A 20,516-nucleotide genomic window follows, 5' to 3' on the forward strand; every position below is an offset into this window, starting at 1 on the left:
CCTGGGGTCGCTCAGTCAGTGAAGTGTCTGACTGTTGATCTCAGCTCAGGCCTTGATCTCAGGGTCGTGAGTTCAGGCCCTGAGTTGGGCTCCACGCTGGGCATGGAACCTACTTAAGAAAATGATTATTGTTCATCTTTGCACAGCGGATACTGTACGTATGTTCAACAATTTGAAGTATAACTGGGAAGGAGTATGGTAAAACCAAACAGGTTTGGAGGAGAGCATTTGGGGTGACAGGATGACAAGATGTGGGTGAATCAGTGGCAGTGAGGGGTGGAGGAAGTCAACAGCCCCCTGGGTTGGAAGTCACTCATCAGCACTAATGGCGGTCCAGGCAAGGAGCAGGACTTGCCCCAACATCTGCTGGTTCAAGATACCAAGTGACCATAATGCAGGGCACGGAGAGAGAAGGGGCATCATTTTTCAGTGCTTTCCCAGGGAACAAACACACGGAAAACAACGTCGTCATTCTATACTTTCGGAATCCCTCTGCTTAGATAGGCCATGCACACTTTTTCATCCTCACGACATTCTTACAATGTGGGGGAAAAAAAAAGGACAGTAAGACCTATGGAATAAAAAGTTTGTGTTTTATTAAAATAGGTTGCCAGAAGGTAACTGACTCCCATTTGTCTCTCCAAGCTTAGGAAGAGCCAGCCAAGAGGCCTCTTGGGCGAGGAGGCAGGCCAGGACTCACAGAGCCCGGGGCTGCTGGTGGAGCTTCCTGCTGGTGGCCAAGCCCTTCTCAAAAAAAAAAAAAAACAGAGAAAGGCTGGGCAGAGAACAATGCAGGGTCAGGACAGCTGCTGGCACAGGAAGGTGTCCTGCCCCCAGAGAGATGGGGCCCTCTCCACTGCCAGGCTGCCGAGGGATTTGGCCTGCCACACTGTTAGTAGGACTCAGAGACTCGGACCCTCCCGCTGGGCTGCTCGTGGCCACCCTGCTCCCGGGCTGGCCTAGGCCTTGGGTGGACACACCCACCAGAGAGTAGACAACCAGCCGGTTCATGCCAAGCGTGTCTGCATCTCCTTTCCTCCTTCACTGAGTCTCGTGCTCCAATCAGTCTTCCATCTCCCACTTGCACGATGGGAAAGAGACACCGCACTTGGTTCTCTGATTTCTGCCCCAACACAAGTTGAAGTACATCCAGGGGCCTCTTCTTGAGGTCCACTTGGCAGCGAGGCACCAAGGAGAATCAAGAAAACTCCTGCTGAGGCTCTTATAGCATTTCCTTTCAACAACATTTACAGTACAGTGCAGTGGGCTAAACACGAAGCCCATTAGAAAACAGAGCAGATAAAAACAGTCGTCTTTGATTTGCACTGGATACAGACAATTGAATTACAAAAAACTGAAGCAAAGCTTTAAAAAAATGGACACACTTAAATATTACAGGATTATTATTACAAACACAAAGGGACAGTCGGGGCATTACAAATGAAACGCTGCCTTTAGGCCAAATGCAAACTTGCAATGGGGCTTTGAAGGCCCAGAGAGGAGGAGTCATTCTCTCTGCGCAGGAGGCCTCCAGAGAAGGGGCTGGTGATTCTCAGGGACTATTGCAAAGTGTTGGACATAGCACAGATCAGCCCCCAAATTTCTTTTACTTCACACACACCTGAAGACAAGAACACCTTGGAAATACTCATGTACTCTCATCGGTTTTCATTATTAATACATAGACATACCAGCCCACAGGGTTGTCTGTCATCTACATAGCATGAACTATAGCCATACTTTGAGCAAGATTAGCAACATAATAAATATTCTTTAAATCATTCTAGAATAATGCTTATTCTACCTGGAAATACTCAAAATGTACCTCTAGTACTCAGCAGACAGTGTCTCACTTTTGCCCAGTGAATTTATACCGTGATACTTTGGCATCAAGTTATCTAATTCAGGGAAATTCCAACACAGCTTTATTTTGGCACTGATACCCGGGTTCCTGAATATGACCAGACTATACTCTGTCCTAGGACTCAGTCTGTTTTCAAGGCCCTTACAAAGCTTGTCAAGGAGAAAAACATTCTATGTAGAAAACAGCAACAATTGTACTTTTCTACCTCATTCATGATGGTCTACTTTGGTTCAGATACCAACCAGAAGAAGATTCTTTCTTTCATCACTTCCATTAAATAAATCCATCAAGACTGTATCTGAATTTAGCATGGTTTCAGGATCTGGGCAATATTGGGTCCCATGATATCCTGGCTGCAGAAGGTAGATCTGAAAAATTTTCAAGGGAAAAAAAAGGATATTAAAATGACTCTATGGGGTAAAAAAAAAAAAAAGACACATGGTAGAGCTAATTGAATGAGTAACTATTATTTTGTAAACACTTTTGCAAATATAATGTTTATTTCTTAAATAAGTTTCCTTTAATTATAAAATGTTAAGATGTACAAATTTTTACACAAGTTGCAAATTTCAAATTCTATGGAGGTTTTAAATACCATTACAAATGTAGACTTTGGGGCACCTGGGTAGCTCAGTGGGTTAAAGCCTCTGCCTTTGGCTCAGGTAATGATCCCAGGGTCCTGGGATCGAGCCCCACATAGGGCTCTCTGCTCAGCAGGGGGCCTGCTTCCTCCTCTCTCTTTGCCTGCCTCTCTGCCTACTTGTGATCTCTCTCTGTGTCAAATAAATAAATAAAAAATCTTTAAAAAAAAATTTAAACTTTGTCTGAAAATTCAAGGGAAAAGGTAATACTTACTCATATCCATATTTTCCAGATATATCTTTCACCATCTCTGCTCCCAACTTATTCTGAGAACGCCCAAACAAATGTTCCTTCCAAATGAACTCAATATTTGTAACATTTCCAACATTAACGTCTGCATCAATTAATTTTGTGTAAGTCATGCCTGGCTTCAGTGTCCCACTGTAAACAGAAAGATAAGACCCATAAGCTTGCCCCGGGGTACCCTCAATGTTCAAGTGGAGCCGCATCTGTGTGTACGATGAAAGAGAAAGTCGTGGCGGCTGGCTTCTGCTCACAGAGATTTATTCTTTTTGCTCACGTCGATCGGCGTCTTGGAATACCAGCGTTCTGAAGCTTGAAAGGAAGGGCGGGGGAAATGGGAAGCTTGACTGGTCGATGTTGGGGAATGCCTAGAGAGGCATTACCTTGATGGGATCTCCGCAATGAAAGGTCTGGTGTTGGCTTTAGAGTCTCAGAAAACAGATTTTATGGACACCGGGAAATGGTCACGCGGTCAACGAGGAGCTGAATTCACAGGAAACGGATCTCCCTGTTCCCAATGGGGAAATGCTTTCTTTTTATTAATCAAAATGTCCTCCAACTCTCTCCCTAGTAACTTCTTTATCTGGATGAAAAGAATCACGTGACCAAGCTAGTCATCCAAAGGTGTTTTCGTGAGCATGGCAACAGAGCAGAGGGAAGTGGATTCTCTTGAGGCATAAGGCACATCTTACCCTAGCCCAAATTAGACCAGATGTGATTTCCCTATTCCCGCTGTTTTGTTCTTCCATTGTTGACGTATTGTCTCCTCTCCCTGGAAGATAAGCCCCACAAGGACAGGACCTGTGGCTGTATTCTCAGCAATCAGAACAATTCCCGGCACACAGTGGGCATTGAAATGTTTGTTAAGCAAATGAATGACTGTTGCTATTCCTAGGGCCTGTCTTCCTCTATTTTATATAGAATTAATTGCTTTAATTACCAGAAGGCAGCTTTCCTTCCAGCTTCTTAGGGATAATTTCCCTGTTGCTCTTTGCACTGACTTCGCTCCGTGGACCTACTGTGAGCACCTTCATAGCAGTGCCATTAGAAGCCCACAGGACTAACGTAGAAGCCACAGGGTTTACAATAATTTAAGAATTATTCTTAAAAGAAGATTGGGTGACTGTGCAACCAGATGGCAAATTCCTTCTTTAGATATTTGCAAAAGAAATGCAGAGATGTCAAAATAGTCTTACAATTTTTAAAAAATATTTTATTTATTTGAGAGAGAAAGAGTGCTCACAGGCACTAGGGGCAGAGGGAGAGAATCTCAAGCAGACTCCCGCTGAGCACAGAACCCCACGTGGGGCTCTGTCTCGTGACCCTGAGATCATGATCTGAGCCAAAACCGAGAGTCAGATGCTCAACGAATGGAGCCACCCAGGTGTCCCAAAATATTTTTGCAAATTTTTGGGTGATTGGGAACTGCCCCATCCCAGGTCAGACGCCTTTGTGCAGGGCTCAAACTACCCAGCCTTGCTGTGGGCCTGTGGGCCTCAGAGCCGCAGGCACACAATAGATCGTACTGAACGGCTTCCAGAGAACTAGCTTCATGGAGACATGAAGAACATGGAAAATGAAATAGGATAGGGAAGGGTATTTGAAACAGAGGAACAGCATGAGTGAAGTCAGAAGGAGAGGAAAAGGTGGATCTAGTCAACGCTAAGTACTGCAGTCAGGGTAACCTGATTGAGTTGAAGACCAACGAACCAGACACCAGACAGCGGGAGACGGGCATGGAAAGGTGGACTGGAGCCTGTGCATTCACCAGGGGCCAGAGGGTCCCCGACTGAACCCATAGCTGCAGGCAGGGCTGCTGAGGCAAGAGGGTGTGCCCAAAGGACCAGAATGATTAATCTACTGCATCCTTCGACAGATAAAATAACCACAGAAACCTCTTGTTTTTCATGCCTCTCTGCCCATTCTTTGAAGATAATGGCAAGTAAAGAGGCAAAAATCTAATCCGTTCATTAGTTTGCAAAAAGGTAGCATCTAATTAGTGTGCATAACCTTAATTCTGAAACAGATTGCAGAATTAAACAACGTTAAGTGAAATCTCTAGCACAAAAATGCTAAGGCTGACCAAAGAAAAGATGAAAGAAAACTCAAGATAAAAGGGGACTTTAGCCAAAGGTAAAGGCTCAGGGAATGTCTCCGCTGCATTATTCCCACTTTGGACTATTTCAACACTTGTCCTCTATCTGTGGGTGCTACTCAGACAGCTTATTAGGAATCTGGCCATTTATACAAATGTCTTATTCTATAAGTGATTTGAATCTATACAATCAAAACGCATGCTCCAATTTGTATAATGTTAATGGACTGGATAATAACTCCTGTTTGTTGTCCAGTTACTCTATTATCTAGATTTTATGCTATTGTTTTCCAACCTCTTCTGTTTGTAGGTGGAACTGCGGAGAAAAGTGCCTATGATTTCTATTTTTATATCTGGAAAGCTGGAAGTGAAAAGAAAAGTCAAATGTGTCAGGACAGCCCATGCTAGTCCCATTCCGCTGTCGGAAAAGAGTGAGCTGCTGACTGAGCCAGTCTGAGCGAGTGCCCAGCACGGTGCCACCTGCTGCTTCCTCGTCCGTGGCCCTTGCCTACCTGGTCATCACGAACTCCTCCACGTTCCCCGTTGTTCCGCCTACACGGAGAAACAGGGTCCCTTGAGTGACGTTGTTTCCATCAAGTTTGACAGACAATTTGTGCCTCCAACCTGGAAATTAAAAAAAAAAAAAAAAAAAAAAAAAAGAGTGACAATAAAGAGGTGAAAACACACAAAAAGCATGACCTCCCGGGCACTCGGATGTCGATGCAACTCTCAGCCTTGAACGTGGCTGTTCTTGCTGACAAAAAAGCACAACTTTATATAGCTTGAGTGACTTTGGTGAAAAGCTACATTTAAAAAGACATATACATGTACTTGTTTTCATTTTATGAAAGCAAATAGTATCATGATGTTCTTTAAATAAAATCCTTTAATCTTCCGGGCATTTTTAGGACTTTAAAAAATGGAAGCATGAGCTTTCTTTGGTCTGCTACACTTGTATTCTTTAGCATGTGCACTCTGCAGAGCTGCGTTTTGATTGGCCACGGTTTGACAACTCATCCAGAATAAATCTAGAGAACCTAGCGAGCGAGAGGGTCTTGGGAGGTGAAGTGAGTTGTCTCTTCCTGTCCCACCAGGCTCTGCACTCGGAATGTTCAGTTAGCCCAGGTCGGGGGCAGCACAAAGCCTGCCCCCAGGACGAATCCCTTGAAAGTGGCCAAGGGTCACTTTTACAAAACCTGGAATGAAACACATCGTTCATTGTGAATTCTGAAATTGTATGTTTCAGAACACATTGGGGGAAAATGCAATTCTTCCTAAAATTGTTTGAAAAAGGTCTCAAAGGAGAAACATCTCCAGAGAGAATTTTCAATTCCTGAGTTAATTGTTGCCAGATTTCTTCCCTCCTCAGCCCACCCCCCTGCCACCTCCACATGGAAACCCCCCTCCCCAGGCTCCCAGGGACGGCATCGGCACTTCAACCCATGAGCCCTTGGGACCGTCTCATCCGGCCTGTTAGCATGTTTTGTGCCGTGGATCCATGCTCCCTTCCTCATTGTCCGTCTTTCTCTGGCTCCTTGTACTGTTCTCCGCATCGGTTTACCTTCCCTCTCTGAAAGAGCCTGAGACCTTTCTCAGTCTCTTTCCCTGCTCTCTTTCTCTCATCTGACACACTTTCCTTGGGTAATCCTATCACCCGCCTCCACAGCTCTGATGGCTGTCTACACCCAGGGGTACCTCTCAAGTCTCTGGAGATCACATCAGTCGCCCGTATCTCTGGCTGCCTTGTGGGCACATCCTCCCCCGCCATCCCAAGACATCTCAAAACCTGGTGAGTTAGAAACTGGGCCCATTAACACCTTTAAGCCAGTTTTTCTTCATGTGCCATCAAGCTCAGCGAATAGAACATCCAGCGAGCCAGAAGCATCCTTGACCTCTCGACTCTCTGTATCCCTCACATCCACTCACAGGTTCCTTTGGTTTCTACCTCCCGTCTCCATACTCTTTCCCCATCTCCTACCTTTCTGTCCAGCTTTACTGAGATATAAACATTGCGGATATGCACACCGCGACCGCGATACACACTTAATGATGTATTGTGAAATGATTAGCACACGAAGTTAGTTTCCATCCATCACCTTCCATGGCGGTGAGGCAACACGTGTCCTAACAGGTTATTCTGCCTCCGTCTTGTCTCCCTCTAATCCATGCAGCAACTAGAATGACTTTTTAAGAAACCAGTCTGATCATCTTAACACCCTTTGGTGGCCTTCCAGGAGCTATGGATCAAGTCCAATCTCCCTATATGGCACATGTTTCATCATTTGACTTAATTTACGTCTCCTGCCTCATCTCGTATTACTCTCCTCGGGGTCTCCATGGGGCTTCTTCTTTCTCTCACTCTCTTTCACCTCCAAACATTGACCCATGCTGTTCCTTCTGCTTGGATGTTCCCACTTCCTACTCCCTCTGACTCCTCTCTCGGGAATCCGCTTGGAAATCACCTTCCCTCAGAAAGCTCTGTTGATTTGGTTATGGACGTCCCTCCTTTGCACGTCTCTTATTAGAACGCTTATTACCCAGGATTAAAACTCCGCACTAGTCTGTCCTCACTGTTTTGCTGCCTCACACAGCCTCAGCTTCTGGCCCGGTGCCCAGTGATTTAGTAGACACTCAGTAAAAACTGTTGAATTTTTAACGATAAGTACCTTAAAGCATTACAATAAAAAAACCTGAGCTACGATACTTACGGGCAAATGGGGAAAGAGACCCAGTGTTTAAAAAATAATATGATATATTAGGCTGCATATTTTTGAGGTGAAATCTATCAGCAAAATGACCCATTGTGGGGCAACCTTCTTTGGGACAATGGAAGCAATCTCCCTGGGGACAGAAAAGAAGAGGTAGGTTAGAAATGTAATTAGAAATGTTGGCCTTCCATAAACTCTATATATGTTATTAAACTATAATAAATCTTTGAAATTTAAATAAAGCATATGCATTTAAAAATGACTAAGTTGCCCAAAAGGCTACCCTGTCTTCCAAAAACAAAACAAAATAAAACAAAAACAACCGAGGGGAGGAAAAATGGCCTCTTAGAAAAATGAGTAAATGCTATGAATAGATAACCCCCAGAAGAGGATAACTATGTAAAAAGCTGCTCAATCTTGCTGGTTGTCAGTGATGCACTAATGAAAACAATATACAATTTCCTACTCAGCAGAACTGCAGAAATTAAAACAATGTGCAACACCAAGTAGTGGTGAAGACATGTGTGGAACTCTCGCTTGGTCCTGATGAGAATGTAAATGGACAGACGTTGCAGACAGCAATTTGGACATGTCTAATAGAGACAGAAATGTGGGGTGCCTGGGTGGCTCCGTTGGGTGTCTGCCTCCTGATTTCAGCTCAGGTCATGATCTGGGGTGGGGGGCATCAAGCCCCTTGTGGGGCTCTGCTTGCCCTTCTCCCTCTGCTCATTCCCCTGCTTGCTCATTCTCTCTCTCTCAAATAGATAAATAAGATCTTTTAAACAAGACAGAAATGTACATATGCTTTGACAATTTCACTTGTATTACACCCCATAAGGAAGCTTCCACTGTGTGCACTAGCACACTAGCACACCTACGGAAGTGTTTACTGCAGAACTGCTTTTAATAGCGAACCCTGGAAGCCACCAACATGCCTGCTGGTAGGGGAGTGAAGAAATAAATTGTGACTGATTCCTAGAAAATAAATACATCAGATCTCTCTATATCAATGTAGATCTCAATTCTAAAATTTAACAACAACAAAAAAGCAAATCGAGAAAGATACAGTGTGATGCTATTAATCTCATACATATGGGATTCACCTCAAACCCTGCTTCAGGGGAGGGCGTGAAGGGAATGAAAGGGAATTAAATTTTGTCTGTGCATTTTAAGATCTAAAGCAAAACTAACAAAATGGGGATGCCTAGGTGGCTCAGTTGATTAAGCAACTGCCTTCAGCACAGGTCATGATCCTGGAGTCCCGGGATCGAGTCCCGCATCAGGCTCCCTGCTTGGCAACGAGTCTGCTGCTCCCTCTGACCCTCCCACTTTTTCATGCGCGCTCTCTCTCTCTCTCTCTCTCATTCTCTCTCTCTCAAATAAATAAATAAATCTTAAAACAACAACAACAACAAAATGTTAACTTAAAAAAAATCTGGGTAGCAGTGTTTTAATATTTGTTATTTGAGGTCTTGAACTTACGGATATATAAACCATGGACATTTAGGCTAGGATTATAGTAAACATCCCATGTAAAACTCTATTTTTAATAAATAAAACGTATCACAATAATAAAAGGGCTCATATTTATTAGGTGCTTACCATGTCCCAGGCACTTTTTAAGCATGTTGTATGTGTTTAACTAATTAGTACTGATAAGCCTCTTTATTATTACAGTGTTTTCAGCCTCCCTATCGAACAGATGCAGAAACCAAAGTGCAGAGAATATGTCCAATGATGCATGTCTAGTAAGTGAGGGAGCAAGGGTGTGAACCCGACAGCCCAGTACTTGAACTCCTCCTTCATTTTATTTTATTTTATTTCATTTCATCTCATTTTATTCTATTTCATTCTGTTCTGTTCTATTTGTTTCATTCCACTTCCTTTTTACGACTGTTTGGGTAGAAGCACAATAAAACATGTCAAGGAAATTGACTCCGTGTCCTCCAGTTTATAGCCATAATTAGCATCCATGTGGCCCAGGAATCTAAGTTTCTCCCATCTTGCAAATTGTAGTCCATTCTATCTGACCATCCTGTGACTCTGAGGGCTTCTACCTGCCTTCAGTATAGTAAGTGCCAAGATCCCTTTAGCTACTCAGAGCAGCATCTGGGGCCAGAAGAAAGAGGAGGCAGAGCAGAAGAAGGTTACTGGGGAAATGCCAGGTTTGGCTGGCAAGCTTCCTGAGCAGTTCACCAGGGCGTGCCATGGGTAAGAGCAGTTGGCTCCGGAGATGAGGAAGGTGGCCGCAGGGTATCCAGTCACCTTGCTCTGGTTAAAAAGACAGAAACGGCTTATTCCTATCCCAACAGCACTTAGTCTCAAAGTGCTATTACTTACAATAAACTCCAGCTGGAAACCCCACATTTTCTACCCTGATCAAACAGGGAATTCGGTCTCTGAAGCATAAGAAGGAAAATCTTTCCACTTCCCACTACAAAATAGATTTTCTTTCTCCTTTTCATAGTGATAACCAAATGAAAAATACATTTAGTTCAGATCTGGCACCATGCGCTTTATGACTCAAGCAAAATCAGATTGATTTTATTGATCTGTGTGGAGCTCCTGTGAGATATCTGTGCCTTAGTTCAGCTCTGTATAAATAATTAAATTTTAATAAAATAATTTTCACGTTCCAAGTAAATAGTAATATGTTCGGTTGTAGCTATTGATTGGTTCAGCCTTCTCGGGGCATCTTTGAAGATGACATTTAAAATATATACACAGAAAAACGTTTGCCCTGGACTTAAGCCCGTTACACAGTAGCATCTAATTACTGCATAACAAATGGCCCCAAACGCAAAATTGGATATAATCTTCAAAAGAGCTGAAACAACCAGAATACAAATAGTTGGTTTAGTTATTTAAGCCCTTCAGCAATCCTGCTACCGTTCAGTACTCTGCCCAGAGAAAGAAATCTATTACTTCCCAAAATGGCAGATGCATTGTTTGCCACATACTCAAAGCACTAATTTTTCGTTGGCTGATCACGGTTCAAAAAATGACTTGCTAATTCAACTCCACTGCAAAATACTTAACTTACCGCTTTAAAAGAGTTGTAGGATCTACAGGGATAAGCAATAAATGCATCCGGATTGAGAACGCTCTCCATGTAGAAGCGATGACTGCGGGCGTGGTTGCATTCAAAGAAGGAAGCCACTTCTGCGAAGACAATTTATAATTAATAGATAGCAATAAATGGATTAACTGAGAACTAATAGTACGAACCATTTCTTAGAAAAGTAACTTTAAAAAACATGTGCTTGATGTGGGAGATCCAGACAGCCAGACCTTGTATGTAGGCTGGATACAGCACAAGCTTTATCTCAATAGCACATACCATTTTCTTTGTATCAAAGAATTCTTTGTGTGACCCTCAAGGGACATTCAAGCAGGGTAAATAAACAATGCAAATGCAAATGCAAATGACTCTGTGTTCTGTTATCTTCAATACTTTCTGAATCTTGGACTTAGAGCTTTAAAGCACCTAGAGCTTTCAGTAAACTTGTGCGTACAGCATTCCCCACGTTAGATCAATTCCTTCTCTGCCTGCCTGTTTGCAGGAAGGCTCAACTCCCTCTTACTCAATCACAAAACAGCCAGCAATGTGAATCAGTGCACACCTTCAACTGAACATTGAGATATGATAAGTGAGAGGTGTTATAATGAATGCTAAAGACAACTTAGTTTTGTCATTGTCAGGCATGACATTATGGCCCCTAATATTTATTATTATTTCAATAATAAGTAAGATAGATCTAAATACATTCGTGCATTCTGAAGTTAGCATTCTAGTCCTTTATGCTCTCTAACTTACAGCAACATCTCTAGCATCTGCCATGGACTATTCTTCCAATGATCTGCACAACTTGGTTGATCTCTGAGAAACTAGATTTAGTTATAGTATATGTGATAGATCGTTATACTTCAATAGTGGCCTCCAGTGAGTCACTATTTTTTAGGTCCTCACCTCTTTGGAACAACAGATTACCATTCTTCCCTTCAAGAGCAAGGAGTTTATCTTTTTTCCCCCCACTTTCCCCACCCCACCCTGGATTGTAAGCTAGTCCTCTGACTTGCTTTGACCAGCAGAACGTGGAGGAATTGACCCCGTACAAATTCAGGTCCTCAGTCTTAAAAAAGTTCTAGTACCTACTCTTGCTTTCTTAGAACCCAGCTTTTCTGTTAAGAAATCCCTTAAGAGGAACAGACCAGGGGCACCTGGGTGGCTCAGTGGGTTAAGCCTCTGCCTTCAGCTCAGGTCATGATCTCAGGGTCCTGGGATCGAGTCCCACATCAGGCTCTCTGCTGCGCAGAACCAGTACCAAGACCCCAGACATGGAAGACCATGTTGAACCTTCCCACCTAGCTTAACCCAGTGCAGCCCCCAACCAGATGCAATCATGTGACTCACCGCAAATCAAAGTCTCTGCCTAACTCTGCCTGAATCTTGACCCTCAGAAAAATGGGCAACAAAACCATTGTTCTTTTAAGCCATTCTGGTTTGTCATGCAATAGTTAGCTGAGACAGGGTAACTTCAGAAAGCCGAGATCAATAATGGGCATCATCTTTTTTTTTTTTTTTTAAACAAGGATGTCTCTTACATCAGGTCTTTTATATTCAGATTTATATTCACAATTAATTGTGATGTAGACAAGACCGTTCATTAGCATTTGGGAAATATAAATTTTAAAATAAGTGATTTTTTAAGTAATAAATATAATGTAAAATCAAATATTTTCATGTTTTCAAACTTTTCTAAATCATACCATGAAGGATACAACTTTAAATAAAGTTGTAGGGAATTTTATAACATCTTAAAATGGTCGCTTGTAATAAATGTGTTTTACTTGAATTAATTCTTTACAGAATTTCAAAAGTTCTGTGTATATATACAGTTGTATAAAGAAATATTATGATCTATATTTTATTTTATCCTAATAGAAGGGATTTTAAGTCATAATATGGAAAATAAGAAGAGAAAAAAGTTTTATAATAGGCCTTATTTGAATGAATTTTGCTTATCTTTTCTTGTTGGAATTGGCTTTCTCACTGAGTGTCTGTAACTCACCAGTTTTTGTTTCTTTTCTTCAGTAGGCATTGCAAATAGACACTTCTAATCACATTTACTCTTCAGAACAGATATTAAAACTTTGCAATTTGTCTCTAGAGAGGAGGACACTCCGGCTACTCTCAATGTCATGATCTGTGTATCTTTCCACTCCAGTAGCCAATTGGAAGATCAAATAATTAGATCATCGGGAAAAAAAATTAGATCATTGAGATATTCTGACCATGTGAAATCCGATGGTGAGATATTTAGTCATCATTTATTATCATATCATCATACATTATATTATTATGTATTTTATATATTATGTATGATACATTTCATTATTTACATGATGATGATAGGTAGATCCAGAGAATAATAAAATTCCCAAATAATAGCTTTTGGTGCCTTATTACCAGACGCTCTATGGATACTATTCTTATTGGAAACTACTATAAAGGGTTAAATACTATTTGTTTAATTTGTGATTGATGTGTGATCCATAGTGATTCTGTTAATAAGTGAGCCCAATCCTATCTCCTGCTCCAAATCCTCCCATATCTCCCAATTCACTGGAGTAAGAGCTGAAATCTTTGCAATGGTCCAGAAGCCCAGTATTCTCTCCCTCTGTCCCTTCTCTAACTTCATGTCCACTACTCTCATCTTTCAATTCCTTCTAACCACAGTAGGCTCCTCACTGCCATGAACTTCCCAGGCAGGTTCCTGCCCCAGGCCCTTTACACTGGCTGCCTCCCACCCACTGGCTTGGGTTGCCTTTCTTTCTCCCAGATATCCTCATGGCTAAGTCCTTTAGGTCGTCTCTGGCCACCCTATCAAAAATCTCCTTTCCCCACTCGGCCCCCACCAACACCAACACCTCATATTTAATTCTATGCTTTATTTTGTCTCCTTACTCTATTACTGTTTTTCTAGCAAATTAGAATATTAGCTCCATCACGGAGGGGTTTTAGTCTTTTGCATTCCTTCCTACATCTGCTGTTCCTAGAATAATGCCTGGCACGTAGGGGACACTCAGTACATCCTGCTGAATGAATAAACTTATTCTCCTGTTTACACGGAGTGACTACAATATGCTAGACATTCTGATAGGCCCTGGGGATACAAAGATAACTAAGACACGGACCCTGACCTTGTGGATCTCACAGCTAGTAGGAGCTTCATACATGTGACTGTGTTTTGGGCCAAAGTATATTTTCATATTATGTTATGTGCAAAAGGGTGTGCATCCTGTCCAAGGAGGGAGCTGAGTGAATGTATAATAGCTAGCTTCATATTTTAAGAAGTATTTACCTTCCTTGTAAATGTTGAAGTCAAAGGTAAATAAAGGTGTAATTAAGTCTTCACATCCTGGCATGTGCTTCCCTCCATTTGGGTAAAAGTCAAGGTGACCACAAGCATTAATAGTTCCAGCACCTGAGATCGATAAAAGCAGGATAAATGCTTCTAAGATTCTTTTCCATGCTTCAGTGTAGTTTCTGTTTGTATCAAAAACTTACCAAACTCAAAGAGCAAGCGAACTCCGTTTGTATGGATGACGTCGACAAAGTCAGCATCCGAGGGGTCCAGCCTAACCTCGTTTGGAGTGTTGTGGAAATATGGCCCGGCTGGGTCCAACCCTGTGGAAAAGCACGAAAGGCCATTAGACCAACACACGTTCTCTCCAAGAGCACATTAATAGTGTTGTTGTTATTTTGGAGGGATAGATTTACACAGGTCGAACACCGCCCAAGACAAAGTACTGATCCCTAAATTGAGTACATACATGCAGGTCTCTATACAATGTCAGATTCCTATGCACAAGCAAGGCTGTGTCCAGACAATGCCAAGCAACAAAGTCGGAAGAATCAAATGCTAGGGTCTGTACAGGGATTACCATCTATGTAACTAAGGTTATGGATCGCAGATGACCTCAAAAGCAACATCTGTATGCAAAAATACAGATAAAAAGAAAAGATAAGAGCTCTTCACTCTAAACATGAATCTATAAAGCAACATGCTTCAGCTTAGTTTTCAGCTGTGGCTCATTATTTCCACCTCATTATATTACAAATGAAAAGCCTGACATTCGGTGACATGAAGTGATTCAACAAAGTCATCATACACTGGAGGCAAAACGGACGAAGAGCCCAAGTGTCTAGACCCTCAGCCCACTGTGTCCTGTTCAAGTATCTAGGAGGGATAAAGGTAAGCTATGTAGAGGTCTCTACGATGTTATGACCATTCACGGATCTATTCATTTACACATTTGACACTTATTATCAAGCACTTACTATGGGCCAGGAGCTAGGTTCAGCACTTGAGTACAAGGAATGAGGCCTGGCTTTGTCCTCAAGGAGCTTTCTGTTGGACGGGGAAGACACCTCCATCCAGAGCTCTCAGTCCAGAGACCGAGGGGAGCCTAGGTTTTATGCGAGCACAGGGAAGGGACACACAAACCAGACTTGGGAAGTTGGGACACGCTTCTGCGGGACATGGAAATACAAGCAGAGATCTGAGGGACCAGGACACTCGGCCAGGGTCAAGAGAGGACAGCCGCACCCCAGGGGTAAGAAAGAGACTCTTCATGGCCTGCAGGTGAAACAGTTAACACATTTGGGAAACTATAACCGGTTTTTGAGGGCTGGGGTACAAAATTTTTGAACTGGGTGAAAGACAAAGCTAACATTGTAAGCAGGGGCCAGGTGTAGTCTGAACCACGCAAAAGGGTTGGGGCACCATCTGGTTGGCAATGGGAAGCTCTTACAGGTCTGCCAAAGGGGAGATTTACATTTTAGCAAAAGTCTCTGCGGTAAAGTGGACACTGGGTCCCGGAGTGGAGAGGACTTGGAGTGGAGCTGCAGCTGACCCGTGGAAATACGGCAGGAGTGAGCAGTAAATGTTTGGGCCCCACGCCTGTAAGACACAACAGGCTCAGGATCGATCTTCAACTCTAGGAAGTTTGTTTGATTATTTTGTGTGCGATCACCGAACAGCGGCAAACTTCTGATGAAGTCAAGAACTCTGCAGAGATGCCTCCAAAAATAGGAGGCGCCCATCAGACTCTGCGGATCAGAGAACAGGCAAGTAGCAGGGGAGCCGGGAACCTGCATTTGGGGGGTTCCAGGAGGTCTCGGGGAAAGACAGCAGAAGGTTCAACTTATACATGTCTTAAAATCTGTCACTTAATTCTGCTTTGAACTGGTTTTATGGTAAAGTTCCTATCTTTCTTGACGTTTTGGTTCTTTTGTTACACAAGGAACACGATTGTTCCCAAACTAACCACTTGCAAGGACTATAGATTCCAACATCTAAATTATAGCAATTTTCGGATTTTCAGAGAGCTTTTAAAAATGTATTAGTTTCTACTTACTCAACGGGATAATTCACTTGGCAGGAAGAATTAGGAGTTAAATAGTATCTGATTTTTGAAATCAAAATTGAGAAAAACAAAATCTTCACAAATCTATGGTGACCCCATGTGATTGCAAACACGTGAATAGTGAAGTTCCTCCCTCTGATTTAGGGCTGAAATGCCCACAGGCTGTGTAGGCCCCAGGATGTTCCCTCTTCACAAACTCTGCCCACTTCTTCACTCTCCCGGGCCTGAAAACTTAGAGCAAAGGGGGATTTTTGCTACACGACGACTTCAGAATAAAAATACAATTTTATTATCTCCAAGAAGAAAGGCGGCCATGGGCTGGTGTTGGCATTGGTGTTGGGATTTGGGAGCTGGAAGAAAGAGGAAGTTTTCAGCAGGAAAAGTCTGCTATACCGGGAAGCTGCAGCGACCATACACTATACACGTAATCTGGAGTTCTTAACTATTTTTAGGAAAAGATACTTAAAGTTCAAGTTTGAATTTAAAGCATAAGTATGTGTGTGTATATATGTACACACACAGAACTATAGTTTATTGTTTTAACCAACAGGAAATGTACACATACTATATGTTGGGCCTGGGGAGGGGCGGGGGTAAGAGAGACTTTCTTAGTAGTTAAGAGTGTCTCAAAATAAACAGGTGAATGAATAATTATATATGTGTATATATAGAACCATGCAACACAGAAGTTGCATTTTGGAATATAATAGAGGAGTATTTGAAAGGAGTTGGGAAGTAGAGAGAATTAACTCTGCTGCAGGACGGCGCACTTGAAATGAATCTTGAAAGGTGAATAGTGGCCATTTAGGGCAAAGGATAATAGCACAAAAATATGAAAAGCCACGATGATACATGAACCATTATGTGGCAAGCTAAGAGGCTTTGGGCGACAGAAAGTTTTGGCAGCGAGCGGCAGCTCGTATTTGGAAACATGATGCCTTGGCAGCACTTGTGGGGGACTGGGCTGGGGGACCTGTCACAAGTGGCCAAATCCAGGCGAGCGATGTAGAGGGTCTGAGCCGGGATAGTGGCCAGGACGCGCAAAGCAGCTGAGGAGACCAGCACCTGCTGCCTGAATGTCGCTTGGGGATGCAGAGGAGAGAGAGGCCAGGCCAGTTTGTGGATACTGGAGCTGACACTTTGATCTCCCTCCATCTGACTCGATTAGTTTGGAAGTCGCAGTGCCGGAAAGGGAGATGATGATCGTCCTCGAAAATCTAATTCGCAGTATATCCTAAACCGTGCTAATTCATCGTGTATGCATACCCGAGTCTGCAACTTATTCTTAGACTTGACAGTATGTCCAGGGGTAAGAGTCAGCATTCTAGCAACTGGAACGGCGTAGGCACAGTTCACACAGCCAGCGTCCACGCTGAGCTGTGACCCCGATGTGTCCCGGACGTCCTACCAGAACCGTCAGTGAGGCTCTGGCTCATTCCGGAGTGGCACGGCGCATGTCGTAACTCATAAGCCACCCTCGACTGCTGGGTGGGCAGCTCCCGATACTTTGCCGCCGCAGGTGACCCCCAGGGAACATTCTCGAACGTGGACTTCCACCCTCCTGCTTTGAAAGCGCTGTCATGTGAGTTGAGCCCCGTTCCCTCCTATCTTATATCTGCTTCCTCTACTCCCGTTGGTGTCTCAGACACTGATTTTGTGTGTAGACAAACATGGAAGCAGATTCCAGGCCCACCCCCAGGGCAGGCTTACCTGTTATCCTTCCCAGGCCTGGGACCCTGGACCCAGCTTCCCCAGCCAGATGTGCTCCCACGCTGTGGCCAATCAAGTGAACTTTAGAAGGAGAGTATCCAAATTTTTTCTGATTGGGTTTTCAAAGGAAAACAGAACACAGGTTTTTAAGAGACCAGGCAGAATGGCTTCCCTGTGCCTGACATATCTTATTTGTCCCTCTCACACACAGGCTGGCGACTAGTCAAAGGACAAAGTGACCCCCTGCCTCCTTGTCTGGCTGAAAAAGAAAGGACAGGACAGGCCTGCAGGAATGACCTCGGTCAGGTTCTTTTCCCTGTGCTAAGGGGTCTCGTGGTCCTCGGGAAAAGAACTGCCCAGCAGCCACAGTGATGGCTTCCGGCCCATCCCTGAGACCCAACCCTGCCAGCACACTCCCATCGTGGCTCAAACGCGGTCATTCCGGGGCTGTTACACACCTTCCCTGAGTCTGTCTCCTCCCGCTGAAGGACACTCTAGCAAATGTGTGTGCTGAGTTTGGTCTTCAACGAGGAGTTTTAACGACTATTCCCAAAGTGACTGTATGCCTAAGAGTCCACACACACACACACACACCCACACACACATGCACACTCAACAGGGAACAAAGGAGCAAGCCCTTTCAGTTTCATCTGAGCTTCAAGTTCTCTTCACGGTAACAGTGAAAATCAAGCAATCGCCTTCATGTGGATAAATTTGTCATTTGATCAAATGTTCCACTTTTTACCCACCAGTAATGACAATATTACGTGCTGCCTTATAAAAGTATTTTCTCCGTCCGTCGCATGTGAACGTGCATCCAAGGATGTCTCCTGATCATTAGGGGGCCCCTTCCTCCACCGCGGTCACCCTTTCAAATCTCGGGTTTCTCTCTGTCTTCCTCTACAGCCTGGTATCGGATCAGCCCTCCTCCCCCTGCAGACATCCCCTTCTCTGTCCCCATCAATTCACCGAACATGGACCACAGCAAATGCTTTCCCCTTCCGCTCAGCAAACATTTCCTCTCCGACAAGTCACTGCCATTTATTTCCTGGACCAAGAAGAGCCCACAGTGCAGGTCCCAGGATCCACAAGAAATTCACAAAAGGTTAGGACAGGTATTTCTCCGAAGAGATGAACCGGATTTCATCTTTTGGATGCAAGGACCCATTCTAAGTACCTCCTTGTGCCCTGGTCTCCCTCAAAGGCAAGACGAGAGGACAAGCCGTGTGGGGGCAGAGGTGAGGACTTGGCCCCATGAGTCCCCTCCAGCAGGTTCCTCATTGAGCTCAGGTGCAAGCATCACCTCCCTGGGCTGCCCACCTAGGTTAGCCTCTGCTCCAGTATCTCTCCGTCCCACTGCCTTGGACTTCATAGTACTGTCCTCATGCTTTGTGAGACCAGAAACACTGTCTCACTCGCCCTGTATCTTCAGTGACTAGAACAGCGCCTAGCCCACAGCGGCGCAGAGAAAAATATTTGTTGAATGAATGAGTGAACCCACCTTAAGAGTCTGAAAGGGTCATAAATCTTTAGATTTTACTTAGCTGCATTTTATGTTGGGAAATTACTTTCTATAATGGTAGGGCATATGGAGATTTATAAATGTCTCAGGGTGTAACCCTCCTATATAGCAAAAGACTTGGCTATTTTATTCTTTTAGAAAATGTAGGTGTTATTGTGCCTGGGCTGGACCACAGACCTGACTAATTCACTGCCACAGAACCCAGTTTCTGTGGGACCATGTAGTTCACATTCCCAACAAATGGCATTCATAAGATGGGAATAGTTTATAATCATTAAGGATAGGTTTACCATGGGACAAAAACTAACTGGCAGGAGCCAGTCTTACAAGCCAACCCAGGACATGACCTTGGGGGTGGGGTCAGGGGTGGGGAAGCCTTGGATGAGGAGCCTGTGAAGGGACACTGCCACCAAGTGGCACTTTGTAGAATCACAGGCACTTCTTTTCCAAGAAGTCCCTTCCCTTTCCTGGTCACCATACCGAATGCTTAGTATCTCACAACGCGCTTAGAAGTTGTGTAAGCAATAAAAAAGCCATAAAATCGACGCAAATCCTCAGTGTTATGATGCAAAACCAATTAAACACAATTTTAAAAAATCAACTTTTCTTACCGTGAGAACATCAATAAAATACGCCACCTCAGCCCCAACAACGCGCAGGTTGTTGACGGCGTCGATGTATTCCAGCGAACCGTTAATCCAGTCTATGTTAATGCAATTCATGTCTTCCGCTTTCAGTAACACCTGGCACAAAGATTTATTATGTATGTAAGAAAGAGGAATTAAAGAAAGCCAAAGTGACTGAGCAATGGATTCCAGAATAAGAAATAACACTGGGGAGGAGGGAGAAATAACACTACCAGGTATCGAGAACAGAGTACACATTAGGTTCTGCCCTAAACCTTTTGCATATATCATCTTATTTAAACCCTTTTACAGATAAAGAATCCAAAGCGCAGACAAGTTAATTAAACTTAGCCATGATCGTGGTACATAGAACCACGGTATGAATTCAGGCAGCCTGACTCTACTATACTATATGGCCTTATAAATAATTAATTGCTTACGATGTTAGCAGTCTATTAATCTTGAGTGTAAGGGAGGAAAATTAATTTCTTAGAGTGAACCTGGAAAATTTTTTCCCTTAAGTGAGAAATTTATCATCTCGTTCAATCTTTTGTCAAAAGTGAGACTTTATCAAAGAATAATTACAAAGAAATATGCTCCCATTATAATCTATGCAATTCATAATAAGTGGGTATAAATGGGAAATGGATAATTCATTTGGGGCCTTGGGACA

General features: G+C 43.4%; 1 protein-coding gene across 1 annotated transcript in view; it reads right to left on the minus strand.

The window, feature by feature from the left end:
- Window positions 1–572: 572 nt before the first annotated feature.
- PNLIPRP3 (pancreatic lipase related protein 3) overlaps window positions 573–20,516 on the minus strand; it is a 35,405-nt gene continuing 15,461 nt past the window's right edge. Inside the window, exons 4-12 of the mRNA XM_004751862.2 lie at window positions 19,829–19,960; window positions 17,696–17,804; window positions 14,124–14,243; window positions 13,918–14,040; window positions 10,596–10,714; window positions 7,553–7,685; window positions 5,357–5,468; window positions 2,720–2,887; window positions 573–2,232 (exon numbers count right to left, since the gene is read on the minus strand). Of these exons, the coding sequence (XP_004751919.1) occupies window positions 2,169–2,232; window positions 2,720–2,887; window positions 5,357–5,468; window positions 7,553–7,685; window positions 10,596–10,714; window positions 13,918–14,040; window positions 14,124–14,243; window positions 17,696–17,804; window positions 19,829–19,960 (1,080 nt within the window). The 3' untranslated portion in view covers window positions 573–2,168. The remainder of the gene's footprint in view (window positions 2,233–2,719; window positions 2,888–5,356; window positions 5,469–7,552; window positions 7,686–10,595; window positions 10,715–13,917; window positions 14,041–14,123; window positions 14,244–17,695; window positions 17,805–19,828; window positions 19,961–20,516) is intronic.

This window comes from Mustela putorius, unplaced genomic scaffold (assembly GCF_011764305.1).
Source record: "Mustela putorius furo isolate JIRA1106 unplaced genomic scaffold, ASM1176430v1.1 tig00003909_pilon_pilon_pilon, whole genome shotgun sequence".
In the NCBI taxonomy this organism is placed as follows: Eukaryota; Metazoa; Chordata; class Mammalia; order Carnivora; family Mustelidae; genus Mustela; species Mustela putorius.